Below are 16801 nucleotides of genomic sequence, written 5' to 3' on the forward strand. Positions count from 1 at the left end.
CAGACAGACAGACAGACAGACAGACAGACAGACAGATAGATAGATAGATAGATAGATAGATAGATAGATAGATAGATAGATAGATAGATAGATAGATAGATAGATAGATAGATAGATAGATAGATAGATAGATAGATAGATAGATAGATAGATAGATAGATAGATAGATAGATAGATAGATAGATAGATAGATAGATAGATAGATAGATAGATAGCCTCCACAGTCAACAGATCTTCTTCAGATCAGAGCACCTTGAAAATGTGGTAGAAAAGGAGATTCACATCATTGATGTGCTGAGTAAATATTACGGATCATATCAATATAGAAATATCTCAGGAGGTTCTAGCACCTTGCTAGAATCTATATCGAAAAGTCAGATATTAATATTTACAGAACTTATTATTACATGAATAACAGTTATAGCACACAATAACAGGAGAAGATGGATGTATCTATTCATTAAGTCCTCTTTTGAAGCCTCAAGATGAGCATATTTGCTTTTGCTAAAAAAAAGAACCCAAAAAAACATATGTGATGAGAAGGGACAGCCTGACTTTGCCCATTAACTAATTAGTTGTGAGTGACAGCCCGTTATTGAATGAGTTTGTGGTTTCATACCACAGATAACCTTTGATTTTTAAACATGGTATGACCAAGATTTGGAAAATAGACTTAATTCTTCTTCACTATGACCCAAAATGAGTGACTGAGCCCATAACATCAGTGTTTACAGTGATTAAGATTCACATCGATTTCCATTGCATCGAAAGTCTCTTTGGAACCACAGCTGTCACCATCTGTCACAACCTGGAAGATGCATATGTCTGGAGGGTCTAATGTCTTTGGACCCTCCAATTGCTCAGTCATGCAGCAGACTAATATTTAATTTTTACACTGTAAATTTAGCTTTCGGTTATTTGTATTCGAATTTGTCATTTTAGGATGCGTTTTACCGATTACTGGGGAAACCTTACTCCAAAATCTACCATCACATATCAGGCTTAATGTTTTCTGTCATGTTGGAATAAATACATGGCTCTACTCAAGATTTCTGGGTACTGCAGCCAGCTGAATTTCAAATATCCACAGTATCTCTTGCAGGCATCTGAGGCCACAACATGTGATATTTTCTAATGTGGTTGTAAAACGAAATGAAACTTCCTCCAAATATGAGTTTAGTCCTTCAGAGTGTCAACCTGCAGTCACTGCTCAGGGACGACTTTCCCCTCCGGTCCACCTCACAAGGAGCAGAGATCTGACCTTAATCTCAATTTGGGCCTCCTGCTAGGCTGCGAATTAAATCAGCTCTATCCCCTAGCATGTGCGTGTGTGTGTGTTCATATGTGTGTGTATGTGTTAAGAGGGCAACACCATATGGCCAGACTGATCATTAGGGAGGCTGCCGGAGGCAAAAACCGCTGGAGCTACTCTCCTTACACACATTTACACACACTCACATTTACACACACACACTAACTCGCTCGCTGAGTGTCACAACACATCGTGCTTGGAGGCTGTGACGGACCAGTGCACTTAAGCTTTTTCCTCGCACACAAACGAGCACACACACTCTCCAGTGTCGTAATGAAGGTCCTCCATGTCTCCACAGATGGTGTTTGTCTCCTAAAGTCTCATTGGTGCCGGTAAACAGAGAGCTAGCCGGACCAAGACAGACCTGCCTCTGGGCCCTGAACATACATCTGTGTGTGTATGTGTTTGCCATGTTTACCATGTCCCTATGTGTGTGTGTGCTGGCATTTCTTCAGTTCATCAGGAAAGTAGAGGGAAAGCCAACAGAGGAAAGACAAGGAAAGGAAAGAGACTAGAGAATGAGATGGAAAAGCAACAGAAAGATGAAAGAAGTGAAGGGAAAGAGGGATGAAAGTAGATTATCAAAACAAGTGGACAAAAAGCCTAAAGAACAGACGGAAGTAGGAGGAGAATAAAAGATTTGGGAGGAAGATACATGAAGGAGAGTTAAGGAAGGAAGAAAAGACTGTGGCAAGAAAAAATAATCAAAGGAAGAAAACAGGACTGCATAGCAAAGCTGAAAGAAATGGTAGGCTAGAGGGATGGAGGCACATGGAGAAAGCAGGAAAGAAAGAAAACTAAAGAGCCGTCAATGTGAGAAGAGAAGAAGGAGAGGGGGAAATTAGTCAAGTTGGATGTATACACTGTGGTTCGTGTAAACTCATCTTCAAAAACTGGTCACCAAAGCATTTAAGGCAAAGATGCAAGTCACCGAAAAAAGTGTATTCACATTATAAGAAAATGGAAATCTACATTTTTTTCCATAATTTAAAAACTGCTGTTTCAGTTATTTTATGTTTGATTAAACGGTTGATAAGCTGTCATGAGTCCTACGAATGTCACCAAGAGTGGGTCTCCTCCATTTACTGGGAAGTCAGTATCGCCTCATTGACTGAAGGTTATTTTACTCTGCTGAGCAGAATCATTAATATGTTTTCAGCTTAGAATAACATCAAGATTCGGCATTTGGGAGCCGGAGTAGTAACATGGATTAATCCACTTGACCCTAGATATTAAATATAATTTTCTTTTTTTAATGTAGAACTCAACACAACAGGTCTCATTCACCCAATGTTTTTATCTAAGTGCTTTCTTTCTAACTTTAACTCTCCAATGAATGAATCACAAGCAGATCTGGGTTCAGTCTGTTTCAGGGAGACTGGAGCAGCCAGGGATCGAACTACCAACCTTCCAATTAGCAGATAATCTGCTATACTTCCTTAATTAAAACTAGCCAATATAAAGTTTCTGTTTTGGACTTTACTTGCATTACATGACATCATTTTCATTTTTACAAGCTTTTTGATTGGGGTTAGACATCAAAGCAGTTAGCAAGACATAGAAAAATATTGTGGCATCAGTTCAAAGAATCATTTTTAATACTTAGAGAACTTATGGAAAAAACTGTGTATTTACAACACACATTGAAATAAAAGCCAACCATAGTTTTAGTCTGCAAAATCACTGAACATGTGATTGAAAATATTAGTAGAAATAGTAAAGGTAAAAACTACAAAAGGGTGTTTCGCTTTGCTTTCATTATTTTAGGACAAACATGGGGTTGGTGGGATGAAGGAGTCAGCTGGGGACAAGGTGAGAGGCAGTTGATTTGCTGTGGCGACCCTTAAAGGGAGCAACTGAAAGAGGACTTTGCTTTTGTTATTCTCCTTCTGGAAAATCCTTTTGTCCCTGTGACATTTGTCGGGTAAATCCACCAAGAACAACGCATGATGCCGTTAAAGAACAGTGCTCTCAGAAGTTTGCCACTTTCTGTTGCGACCAGTCCTTCAGGAGCAGAAAAAAAAGCAGGAAGGAGACCAAAGATTGCAGGAAGAGATGGGATCAAATGGCAGACAATAGAGAAATGAAGAAATGACAGTTTGTAACCGTGTCAGAGTTGAAAGTGAGTCGATGTCCCAAGTGAGCTGCTGTTCTTGAGGCGTTGTTTAGTAGTGAGGGTAACTGAAGTGAGAGTGAGCGGTACTGCAGACATCATAACTGGCTGCTGTGGTGAGCGGAAAAAGCTGCAGACTGAACAGTCAGTGTACATTCAGGCCATCACCTGTGGTCATGACTGAAAATATGTGGTTGCAAATAATATATGAAATTAGTTTCCTTATGTGGGTTCCCACCACATATCTGAAGTCTTTACTCTTTCTCTGAGTAGAGCAACAGCTACATTTTTGACAGCAGAGGTGAGAGAGTGGCATCTGATCAGGATGCATTTTCAGTACCTTTCACTGGACCCTCGGGCCGACTAAAGGCCGACTCGTGTCCGACTCATCTGTTCTGGAAACACAATGGAAAATGTGTGAGAGTTTCAGTATACAAGAAGTGTGTCTATTCATACTATCCAATTTAAATGGACCTAAATCTTAAATAGTCACAACAGAATAACCCAAGTTTCTGCTGTAACAAAAAGCACATCTTACTTTAATTCTGAGCCTTTCTGTAGGTCTCTAGAAAATTAATTGCGTGATGGGGAAACGACTGTTTGTGTGAGGAGATTTTGAGGAGGCCAAGGTATTAATAACCCCAACTGTAAGAGAAATACCTGATTCTACTGAAGAATTTGACCAGAAAGCTTATATTATGGCTTCTTACAAAACCTCATTTTATTATAATTCTGTGTGCAGAGGATTAAGGGTTTTCTCAATCCACAGTTTGAGTCTTACCTCAATTTTTGGTTCACATTTTTGGTTAACTTTTTTTATTTTTTAATGGGGCATAGATAAGAAAAAAATGGGAGACATTTTTACCACAGTGATAATCACTTGACTGTGACTGATCTTTAAAAATTAGAGCTTTCATCAGACTAGCACCACAGGAAGAGCATTTGCATAACATGAGACGCTGGTCATTAGTGTTGCAATTTTAGTATCACATCTATACACTTATATGTAATTATGATAACTTAATATTTTATAAAATGTCAAAAGATTCTTTATTTATGCCCCCGTTACCAGGCGAAATTTTAGTTTTAGAAAGCCCAACTCGTACTCTACCAAAGCAAAAATGCAACACAACAATGATGCATTCAACTGATATGAGTGATAGTAGCATATACAACTCTTCACCAGATGTGCTGGATTTTGCAGCCTTCTTATTTCAATAAAATTAAACAGTCCTTTTTGGAAGCAACAGGAACATCATCCTCCTCCTACCTTTGTCTCCAGAGCTAAGCAGTATGATCGGATAAATCAGTTTCGTAGAAAAGATTTTAAAAAACTGACAAGTGCTTAATGTCTTCCATCCAGGTGCTAATGCCAAGCTGCGCTACCAGATCACATCAGGAAACACCATGGGCACCTTCGACGTGGAACCTGAAGTGGGCACCATCTTTGTGGCTCAACCTCTTGACTATGAGATGGAGCAGCGCTACGAGCTCCGGCTGGTGGCCTCAGACGGGAAGTGGGAGAACGAGACACTGGTGGTCGTTCAGGTGGTAAATCGCAACGATGAGGCACCAGTTTTTAGCCAGACCGAGTATCACGCTGCTGTGATGGAAGAACTCACCCAGCTTCCTGTTTTCATCCTAGAGGTTAGCGAATCTGTTTGTGTCGTATTAAAAGTTACTTAAAGGACTCTTATTAGTCATTTTAGATCGGATTATGTTCACTATAATCAACTCAGTTGTGATTTTAAAACACTGACATTAGAATAGACAATGCGGTTTTTCAAGTTTTAGTCGCGTCGTAAAAAATTATACAAAATCATATATAATTAAACAGCAATTTATGTTCTTAAGAATTTGACATTTCCTTTTCTGGTGATGCTTAGCGGGAATTTTTATGACTTTTGCAATGCAACAGACAGAGCAACTGCTAAAAGGAGTCACACTCACAGCATTGTCTTTTTCAAATTCTTACAAACGGTTTAAGCTGAATTTGATTGGCTGCTCTTAGGAAACTCCCATAAACAGAGCTGAGCTCAGCCAAGAACCCCAAATAGAGCCAGACTAAGCTAAGTTCTCTTTGTTTTCCACTACTAATAAGTGCCAAGTTTTTACTCTTTTCACACAACAAAATAATGGATTAGTCAATTTATGACCATATACAGCGTAACTACAAAACACATGAATGGATGGATTGATGGCATGTTTTCATTTTTTTTGTAACTGTTAGCCATTAGCTTTAGCCTCTAGCCTTAAGCACTGATCACATGTCCACTCAGTCCAGATGAAACTGTTTAACATATAAACTTGAGAAAGTAGCACCTCCCAAACATACCTTTAAGATAAAGGAGTTTATTGTGAAAATGTTAGTGTTTATATGAACAATATGTGAAAATGTATCAGATGTACTGGAAACAAACCTAATTGTGTTTGTTACATTAGGAACATCGAGCTGTATTAGCCTGGAGCAAAAACCTACCTGAGATCAAGTGACCACATACTAACACATCGCACATGTATGAAATTGGTTAGCACAATATTAGCTGACAGAGGCGCCAGTGTTTAACCAACCAAAACCTCCTGACAGGAACTGCCTGCCATTTGAAAAGTTGCTTCAGAAAAGTCAGAGTCAGCCTCCTCCTCCTGTGGCTTTCATTTCGTCACACCTATCACCGGTAATTCACAGTAATATGCATGTGCCGCCAAGCTAAATCAGATTAAAAAGGTGGAAGCGCGTCTGGGAGGCCAGGGAAGTAATCTCTGTCAGAGAGGCATGTGTCACCAAGCCCTCAACCTGGGCCTACTTCCCCTCGCCTGCTGGAATTGATTTGATGTGCGTTTGGTTCCTCTCTAACGCTCTCGATAGTTTTTTCTGCTACGCGGCGACCAGGGCCTCCCTCAACGCCCGCCACTTTCAGCCCTTGCCCTCAAATATAATTCAGCAGATAGCGAACAGAGGGGAAAATCCAATTTGAAATGAATATTTTTTGACTTCACCTGCGCAGCAGCCTGCTCTGCGGTGCCGCGGCTGCTCATCTTCAATATTGTGTACCTGCATCACGTTGTCAAGAAATGCAAAGAACCCACATGGGGGAGGTGGCTGGGGAAGGGAGGAAGGGGGGATGACTTCAAAGCCTTCTGTAAACAAACCCTCTGGTGAGAAAAGAGGAAGAGAAAGGGTAAAAGTGTACTTTTTCTTGCTTTTGTCTGTGTCTATTAACTTTTAATTGCATTGTGTGTCTCCTTGACAGATGTGAGAGCTCGTCTCGTTTCTGCTGCTCTTGTCCCCTTGTTCAGAGAGATAGCAGGAAGGCTGGTTAATTAAGCAAACAGGACAAAGCAACTGAGAAATGTTTATTCCTGTGTTGGCAAGTCCCCTTGTGCAGGGGCAGCTGCTGCAATCAGCTCCCTGCCTCGTGTCCTATTTGTTGGGCTTGACATTTGTACATAATGAACAAGCAGTTCAGCTTTTTTAATAAGAAACTGCCTGATGTATAAAAGAACAATAAAAAAAACTGTTTCTTTAAAGAAAAAAAATGTTATTGAATGGACTTGCGACGACAAATGTGACAGCTTGCGATTAACTTTTGCTGCAGTCCTTCTATAATGAAGCCACTTTTTTAACAAGGAAATGTTCAGTTGGTGTTTTTTGATGATTATTTTTTATGTATTTGTAATTTTTTAAGTTTAAAATTATTTTCAACATCATCAAAAGCTTGATTAGTAAGTCTGCAATAAGTTTCGTGCTTTAATTCTGAAGACATTTTCAGCCCTTTTTCCACTTTTCCAATTTAAAAATGGGGACTAGTCAGCATTTCATACACAAAAGCACTTCAAATAATTTGAATAAAGATCTGATGTTATAAAATGCAGCATCTGGCTTAAAGCCCAGAATACAGTTCATGCATCTGTGTGTCCAGAGGAATCTGGGTGACATAAATTTTGTCATCTCGTGCAGAAACAGGTTGTCAAAGGCTCTGTGAAACATCAAATTTTAAAACAGTTCCTTAAGGTAAACCATAGCAGTTAACAATAATGGTATCTGTTAAAGTATGTGCTCCTGGTAAATGAAAAAGTTAGGAATGAATATGTTTATTTACGCTTAACAACATAATACTTTAGGATATTAATGTGAGGGACCATTAGTATTGGTAATACTGTGATGTTAACAATATTGATATTGTGGTATGGCCACCTTTATATTTCAACACAACCTGAACTCTCTTAGCCAAGCTTTCTCATCATTTCTTTAAGTGGTCTTCAGGCTTCTTCAAGGACATTCAAACCTCTTCTTTAGATGTTGGCTGCCTTCTATTCTGCTTCAGTAATGTTGAGGTCCAGACTCTGGGGAAATTCCATTGTTTGTTTTTCCATCTAGGTATATTTTATTGCACTGGCAGTGACTTTGCGACCATTGCCATGCTGAAAAATGAAACTATTTCCAATCAGACAGGCTAGAAGGCAATGTGTAAATGAAAATCTGATGGTGTTTTTCTGCGTTCAAAATTCTGACAAATTTTGACAAAATCCCCAACAACAGTAACTGAAATGCAAACCCAAACCATCACAGAACCTGCAGTTTTTGCAGACTGCTAGTTAAAAAAATGTGCCCAAAGATAGTTCTTTGCTAAGCTATCCGTTATGTGTGTATGCAACACTGGTTCATCCATGGAGTTATAGATGGGCTTTGTTATGCTTAAATGTCACAGGTACAGGGCATTTCGTTGCCCTGTACCTGTGACATGTGCAATGACAATAAAGTTGAATTCTAATTCTATTCTATTCTAATATTCATTGGCTTAGGAAAAAAAAAACAATCATCTGAAAATGATCAGGTACAAGAAGTGGATTGAAAATGAGTGAAGAAGCAGCCAGTGTGCAGAAAGCCTGGAGAACTATTGCTTAAGACCACTTTAAAATATTTCCAGAAAGCCTGGCTCCTTGAAAGAAATCAGGGGAAACATTTACACAGTGCTTTATATCACCTGGAAATTTCTAGTAACACTGTGACTAAAACAGCAAGCTTGATCTTTAATTTTTAATTTGAACTACAAACTCAGTGTTTTGAGAATTTTAGATTTTATTTTACTGTTATATTTCTGTGTAATTTTTGTAGGTATCAGCTACAGATCCCGATCAGGAAGCTGACCAGAGTGCTCTTCGCTATTCCCTCCATGGCCAGGGCGCTGGTGGTGAGTTTACCATTGATGAGCGCACTGGACGAATCTATGCTCAACGTCGACTGGACCGCGAGGAGCGCCCTGCCTGGAGATTCCTTGTCCTCGCCACAGATGAGGGAGGGGCAGGTCTCACAGGATTTGCTGATGTACTTTTAGAAGTCAGAGACATCAATGACAATGCTCCCTTCTTCCCCTGCCCAGCACTGGAAGTAGATGGTTGTTTTGTTGGTCAAGTGCCTGAAAATTCACCTGCAGACACATCCGTCATGGAAATGCGTGCCATGGATCTGGATGACCCCAATGAGGGCAGGAATGCCTTGCTCACATACAGCATCATCAAGAACATTCGCAACGAGATCAACCTCAACCTGTTCTCTATCAATGCCACTACGGGCACCATCTACACAGTACTACGCTCTCTGGACAGGGAGATGGAGGACCGGTATCTGGTAGTGGTGGAGGCCCGTGATGGAGGGAGTTTGGCAGGGACAGGGACAGCCACCATTATGGTTTCAGATGTCAATGACCATCCACCCATCTTCACTCAGAGACTCTACAATACTCAGGTGAGTCAACCTCGCTAACCTTCTTTAAACATTTACATTTATTTTACCAGTGATGCATGTAAATAGATCACTTACTTCTATGTGTTGATCAGGTGACTGAGGACCTTGAGGTGAATAGCGAGGTTCTTGTAGTTTCTGCCACAGATGGAGATGAGGGCGAGAATGCTGTGGTAACCTTCAGCATTGTAGGTGGTGATGAAAACAGAAAGTTCTTTGTGGAGACAGACAAAGTGAATCGACGTGGCGTAATAAAACTTAAGAAGAAAGTTGACTTTGAGAAGCCTAACGAAAGGACTTTCAATCTGACCCTGAAGGCCGAAGATGCCGATTTCTTCAGCCTCGCCTATTGTCTCATTCAAGTGGAAGACTCCAATGACCATCCTCCTGTCTTCTTTCCACAATTCTATGAGTCACCAGCTATGTCTGAAGATGTGCCAGTGGGGACAATTGTTGCTCAAGTTACAGCTTCTGATCTAGATTCTGGCCAAAATGGGCGTTTCTCTTATAGTATATCCAAAGAGTCAGATCCCTACAATCAGTTCCTGGTGGACCAGTCTGGTTGGGTTGTAGTTGCTGATTCTTTGGACAGGGAGAAAATTTCACAGCACAGGATCATGGTCTTGGCTACAGATGCAGGGAGTCCCCTCCTGACTGGCACTGCCATTGTTGTGGTGACTGTACTTGATGTTAACGACAACGGGCCAGAGTTTGAGGTCCCCTACAAGCCTGTTGTTTGGGAGAACACAGCTGCACCTCAGCCAGTGAAAATGAATGAAACCTCCTTGCTCCTTCATGCCACCGATCGCGACACCTCCACCAACAGTGGGCCATTTTCCATACGGCTTCTGATGCTCACCTCAGACGCCACCAACTTTAACCTGACGGACTTTCGGAACGGAAGCGCAGCCATCACCGCGCTCCGCGCTTTTGATCGTGAGCGGCAGAAGGAGTACCGCCTCCCAATTCTCATGATTGACAGCGGCTCTCCTCCAATGAGCTCTACTAGCACGTTGACAGTTGTGATCGGCGACAGGAATGATCATCCCCACTCACCTGGACACACCAACTTTATTGTCTACAGTTATGAAGGTATGTTTTGTTTTTATCTAATTCAATGAGGTTTCCAATGCTTAATTTTTGAGACTAGCTCCATGAAACCTATATATTATTACATAATTTGGTTCCAAATGTCCATGATCAAAGCTACAGAGTTTGCTGAGGTTTATGAAAATAGGTTCTGAAGTCCTAGTCTGTGAAAAAAAAGTTTTTTTTTCATGGCCATGATCAAATAAAACTACACACAGATCTAAAACTACACACACAGTTTTTCATTGTTCACCACTATTCATCTGTTGCATCTATGACATTTTCATTCAGTGATCTCATTGTTGTCCCCGAACAGAGAAAATTAAACGTGGGCATGTTTCACTAAATGTGCCGAATGCACAATGTGATTTGCGAAAACAAAGTGTTTTTGTTCATCGCGATGCTTTTCATTTGTAAAAACAGTAAGCATGCAAGAGCCCTGTAGGGTCTGTAAATTTATCTGTAATTTGTGAAACATAATGCTGCTAACATTTGTGGTGTGAACAGTAGCTGCAAAAACTGTGAAACTGGCCCCAGGCTTTTCTCTGATTTAGTGAGGCATCAAAGTGAACCAGTGTAAAATAAATGTAAACTAGCTGCACACTGATGAAAACTGATTGAAAACTGGAAATTGATGAAAACACGATGTTTAAATAAATGTGTGCTGTTTGTATCCACAAAATTTAGACATTCATTTGGTTTTGGATTTTTCTTTCATGAGAGTCTCACCGTTCAGTCTAGTATTTTACACTCCACTGGAGAAAGTTTGGGTGTACTATTGCTTGAACACGCCTTTACCCCAGAACATAATGTATTATATTATATTGTCCCAGTTAAAAGTTCCCTGGTCACTCTGAGGGATTCAGCATGGTTTCTTTTTAAACCTTTAGGTCTCTATTATCCCACCCTATCACATAAAAATCTCCTCACATCAAGCGTTTAATGCACTGAGTGGCCCTTTAGTGCCATTTTTCAGTGCAGTGTTTAGGGTCTTCACCCGTACTTTCATTTTTCCACATAAGAAAAAAATAAGGATGCAGTTGAGCTGGTAGAAGGCATAATCACACAACTACAACCAGGAGGGTAGCTCGGTCGATCCCCAACTTCTCCAGCCTCATGCCGAATTATCCTCAGGCAAGTTGCTAAACCCCAAGTTGCCCCAGATGCATTCATCGAAGGGTGAGTATGTGTGCGAATGTTAGGAAGCTAGGTATAGATTAAGCTCTGTATGAATGTGTGTGATTGGGTAAATGAGACTTGAGGTAGAAAGGCGCTATATATCACCATTTATCATTTACAACAAATCTGAGATGCCTGCCTTTTTGTTCTGTCACTATTTAGGTTTAGGAACAGATTGTGTTTTATGCTCTTTCACAGCATTAACCACACATTACAAGTCAAACTTCTCCCATTTGCAGCAAGCATCTCCTCAGTTTTCTTGGTCACCATATTGATGCGTCCTTCAACAGCGGAGCACATTTAATTATGGTCTCTTGCTGTCTCCTTCTGACATTTAGGGACTTTTTAAAGTCCGCCAGACTGCCTTCAATATTGAAAAATGACACTAAAGCGTTACCCAGTATGTTTTAACATGTGACACCTGCAGGTCCTGACCAAGCGTCAGTATGTAACGTGTTGGGAGTGAGAACGAGTTGCCCTCCCACCACCTTCTGAGCGCTCTCCACTCATGTTGTTAAAACTGTACTTGTCACAGTCGACTGCTCACAGCCTCCTGCTCCAGCCCACATCACTTATTTAGCGTTTCATACCATCTGTCGGCCCTCTGTAATTTGCTGGAAAAACTAAGGTATTCTGTAATGTATTTTTAGTGGATTCCCTCTCGGGGGCCTTTCCACATGAAAGTGCATTAACCTGCTAATATGAATCCATCACGTACTTTAACAACATACCATGAAGCAAACAATTAAGACCAGCTTAAGTCCCGGGTTTGATGAGCACATAAACAGGAGGCTTTTTTAAAAGGCAGCTGATTTCACGGCTAAAGAGATTACAGAGCTGTGTTCAGCTTTTTTTGGAAGAGGGGGAAACTAATGCGTGAACATATTACTGCTGTGCCGTCAAACCATGACCGTGTGTGCCAATGAGGCATTGCCCGTCACCTTATCTCCTTAAAGAAGCCTCTACTTTTTTTCCTTCACTCTTAATATTTGGATTGTACCGGAGGGACCCTTTGTGCTCAAAACTAATTCCTCTCAAAGCTTATACATTTTTGGACTTTTTTGTTTCTTTTTTTTTTCCCACCTCCTGACAGGTATTCTCCAGACGACAGTGCTCGGACAAGTTCAATCCCCCGACCTTGATGACTGGAGTGAGAAAGTGTACCGTTTTGAAGGCAAACCAACCAGGTACTTTGATCTCATCAGCTGAAAACTCTGAGATGCCTGAAAGGTGACTTGCAGAAAGAGAGTGATGGAGGTGAAAGCACAGATGGCTAAATTAAGTAATGCAAAAAGAAAAAGAAGGAGATATAGATAAAGTCAGAAGTATGGCAATAATATTGAAAATATAGAGAAAGATTCTTTTAATTAAATCACAATTAAAGACAAAACAAAGAAAAGACAGGAAGGAAAAGAAGTAGAAGAAAAATTTGAATAAGGCCATTTTCCCACATGCACTGCAGCCCTGAACTTTTCTAGTCCTTCCCCAGCTGAGGCATATGTGAGAACACAAACGTTCATGGCAGTTAGATCAAGCATTAAATAGTTTTTGACCCTTCACCCCTTTAAAGTAAATCTTCATGTAATCGTCCTCAAGATGAGAATTTCCAGCAGTGCAAACACATCTGATATGATCTGCTTTAGTGCTCTAAATGTGAGGAAGTGCAACTTCAGATAATGTCCTTACCTGATCGTCTGGACCTTGTCTGGAGTTCAGCTTAAGTCACAGAGAATCATGCGTGTAAACACTTTGAGGACAGGAAAGAGATTCATGATGAAGAGAAGAGATGGAAACAGATACAGGCTGGTTCTTTTAAACATTTTGAATGTTCTCAAATGGAAATGCTGCTTTGTTTTAGGCAGGCAAATGCATTTTTTATGACTCCAGACAGGCTGCAGTTTCAATGTATTCCTTTGTAGCTTAGGATTGTGGTTGTGCGATATCCTAAGTAAGCAGTGACATTTCAAATCTGTTTGTTTATTCATCTAGTTAACGTACTACTCATAATTAAATAATAATGCAAACCTGATGTTCCTTTTGATTTTAATTTGCACAATAAGACTATAAAATATATCCAAAATGTAAAATTGTACCGTTTGCACCTTCCACTGGAAAACCAACGTAAATGTAGAATACAGCTCACGAAACTCTGAACAAGGAATGAAACAATTAAAACATGAATGACAAGACGATGTTTTTTGTTGGGATTAAAGATGTATGCACAATATCACAATATACAGTGTGATTTGGACCAATCTACACACTCCTGTTGAGCATATTATGACCAGTTTTGGATGAAAGAATCCAGAGAACGACAGATGTAAAGTAGTTTTACGATGTGTTGGGACTAATACAGAAAAGATTCCCTGCTAAAGTGTCCCTTCTCATGTGACACGCAGCAGCAAGAAATGCACAAGAGAAAAAGAGAGAAAATAAAAGAGCTGCACAGGAGCTGACAGATTTAAAATAAAGAGGGAGAGACAGTACAAAGGTGCCGCGCGACAAAGGGGAGAAAGGAAAATTGGGACAGAGAAACAGGGAGTTTGAAGGGGGAAACAAAGAAAGAGTGAAAGAGAATGAAGGGGAAGAGGACAGGAAGGAGAGAGATAGAAAAGGGGATCTGACTTGTCAGGAACAGTGCTATTAATACTTCATAACCAGCGGTATTGAAAATTCCCAGTGAAGCACGGCGAGGGCGCACTCATTTTGTTTGATGAGGCAAGGTTTCACGCGGACCCATTGAAAGGAGAGCCTGATTGCGCTCCCTGACACCTTTTCTTCTAATGAGATACCTGTAAAGAGGGACGACAAGAGACGACAAGAAATGGCCGAGAACAAAGGAACCACGAGAGAGAGAATTACCATAGATGCCCCTCATCAGAGCATACAGCAGATAGCAGTTTGTTCACAGTATAGATCAGCTTTAGGTTGAATGTTATTTACATATAAAAAGATACAATCTAGGGGAAAATATGAAAAAGCGTTCTGGTAAGGTGAAGGAGCCCGAGGGGCTAAAAACATCCATCCATTTGGACAGTGGGAGGAAGCCGGAGTACTCGGAGAGAACCCACGCAAACATGGGGAGAACATGCAAACTCCACACAGAAAGGCCCCGGCCTGATGGTGGAATTGAACTCAGGACCTTCTTGCTGTGCGGCAACAGTGCTAACCACCGTGCCACCGTGCTGGGCTAAAAACATGTCAAAGCTAAAAAAAAAAAAAGTGCTATTTGGGGACATTCAGTAAATCACAAAACGCACAAAATAACCAGAAAACCTCAGCATTCTGCCTCAGCAGACAGCGATTTGTTTGGAATTGATCGGTATGCTATGTTTTCATTTGTTTCCTGTCTGTGAAGTGCTTTGACATGTTTGGAAATCTCTCAAGCGTGACGGTATTCCAGGAGACGGTACATGAGAGCTTGTTTTGTAGCGGCAGCACAAGCACCGTCCGCAGACTCATTTTGGCCTCAGTTCAGTAACGCTTAATTAATTGGTCTAGTCTGAGCTCTGAAGGTCACTTCAGTGTGAAGAGGTTAAATATTAACATGAGCCAGCGGCACATGTTCTCCACAAGGTTTGGGATCCACTCTGTAGTGCAGCAGAGCAGAGATTGCCAGAGTTTTCCAGATCAAGAGTCCCCCCCACCGGCCTGGATCCATGTTCAACAGCTGACCTCCATCTGGTCAGAGTTTGATCTGACAAATCCCATCTGAGAAAGATTTTATCCGGATTGAAGATTTCACTGGGAACTTTATGAATGTGTTTGGTTTTCCAAGCACGAGGAACAGCTGAAATGTCTGAATTTGTATTTGCCTTATAACAATAAGTCCTTGAACTAATGCATTTTCTGCAGCAGGAATTCTGCTCAACAATTATAATATCCAACCTATCCATCATACCCTTAATAGACAGATAATAAATGGTTCCTTGCAAACAGACCTCCAGAGTGGAAGAGGTTAATAAAGTGTATTTCTGCACTGCTTTTTTTTTGGAAATCCAGACATAAGTATTTATGTAACATACATAAATCAAAAATCCGAAACGGTACACACACTTTTTTTGCTGGGACTGAAAATAGCACCCGCTTCTTATGCAAGAAAGAAGCAGATATGATGTATTTTAACAAATATAATTCTAAGCAGCAACAGAAAATAAGTCAAACTAATCTTTCTTTCGCTCTCTCAGGTTGTTCAGTCTGAACCAGAGCTCAGGTCAGCTCAGTATTAGGGAGGGAACTCCTCCCGGCTCATACCACCTGCAGGTTCGTGTATCCGACAGCACCTGGCCAGACGTCACCTCCACCGCCCAAGTAGACGTCACAGAGCTGCACCACGTTGCCTTGCAGCGTGCTGCCTCCATCCGCCTGAGCAGTGAGTCCCAAAGTAAAGATGTCAGATTGTTAAAATATGAAAATACACTTGTTAACCTCAAACAAAACAGTTGTTAGTCATGGAAATGACTTAACAACATCTCAGCGCACTGACACAAGACGCACATTTACACCCTCCTGTGACTGTCGATGTGGCACTGTGCTTCAGGGTCTCAGTTTCAGGGCTGTCAGCTCGATCAGGCTCCATCAGCATTGGCACACAGACGCAATATTGGAAATAACTCCCTGCTCCTCTTCTTCTATCATCTCTTGTGTTCCCTGCTGTTTATTTTCAGCTCCATCTCTTCAGACTTTCTTGTCTCTTCCCTTTTTTCCTTCTGTTTTATTCACCTTTTCATTCAACTTGTAGTATCAGGATATTTCTGTCTGTCCGCTGCTTTTTATGCTGCCTCTAATTTCCCATGGTGATTTTTGAAGCTAGTAAACAAATCTGTTCTCCTCCCCTCCTTCTTCTTCTTCCAGACCTGACAGTGGAGGAGTTTTTCAGTAGTAGTGGTGGAGGTGAGAAGAGTCGCTTTTCCCGTCTGGGTCTGACGTTGGCTGAACTCCTGCAGACTTTGCCGGAAAACGTCCAGATCTTCTCTGTGGGTGATGCCAGCAAACATGGTGGGAGGGCGCTTAATGTTTGGTTTGCTGCCCACGGCTCTCCCTACTACAAGGCTGAGAAACTGCACGGCTACGTGGCAGCAAACAAGGCCAAGGTGAGGAAAGACTTAGAGTCTGGAAAATACACTTTAAACTATTTAAATGTAGGAATATAAATTATGTTAAATTATTATACTTTTTGGCATTTTTTCCACTCTCTCTAGTGTTTCAGTTGAAAGGTGGCATTTCTTGAGCACATTTTTGATGTTTAATAAAAATCCATTATTTACATTTTTCTTTGTAAGTTAAAAACCAGTTATTTAATCCAAAACCTTCAACGGCTAATTTGTGATTTTTGTTACTGGAAATCTCAGGAACTTACTTTCTC

General features: G+C 40.8%; 1 protein-coding gene across 1 annotated transcript in view; it reads left to right on the plus strand.

Annotated features, from left to right (window-relative positions):
- LOC113031425 (neural-cadherin) overlaps window positions 1–16801 on the plus strand; it is a 144503-nt gene that overhangs the window by 103711 nt on the left and 23991 nt on the right. The window contains exons 17-22 of the mRNA XM_026183492.2: window positions 4789–5072; window positions 8542–9171; window positions 9264–10260; window positions 12530–12623; window positions 15624–15808; window positions 16291–16529. Of these exons, the coding sequence (XP_026039277.2) occupies window positions 4789–5072; window positions 8542–9171; window positions 9264–10260; window positions 12530–12623; window positions 15624–15808; window positions 16291–16529 (2429 nt within the window). The remainder of the gene's footprint in view (window positions 1–4788; window positions 5073–8541; window positions 9172–9263; window positions 10261–12529; window positions 12624–15623; window positions 15809–16290; window positions 16530–16801) is intronic.

The sequence above is a fragment of the Astatotilapia calliptera genome, chromosome 11 (genome assembly GCF_964374335.1).
Source record: "Astatotilapia calliptera chromosome 11, fAstCal68.1, whole genome shotgun sequence".
NCBI lineage: Eukaryota > Metazoa > Chordata > Actinopteri > Cichliformes > Cichlidae > Astatotilapia > Astatotilapia calliptera.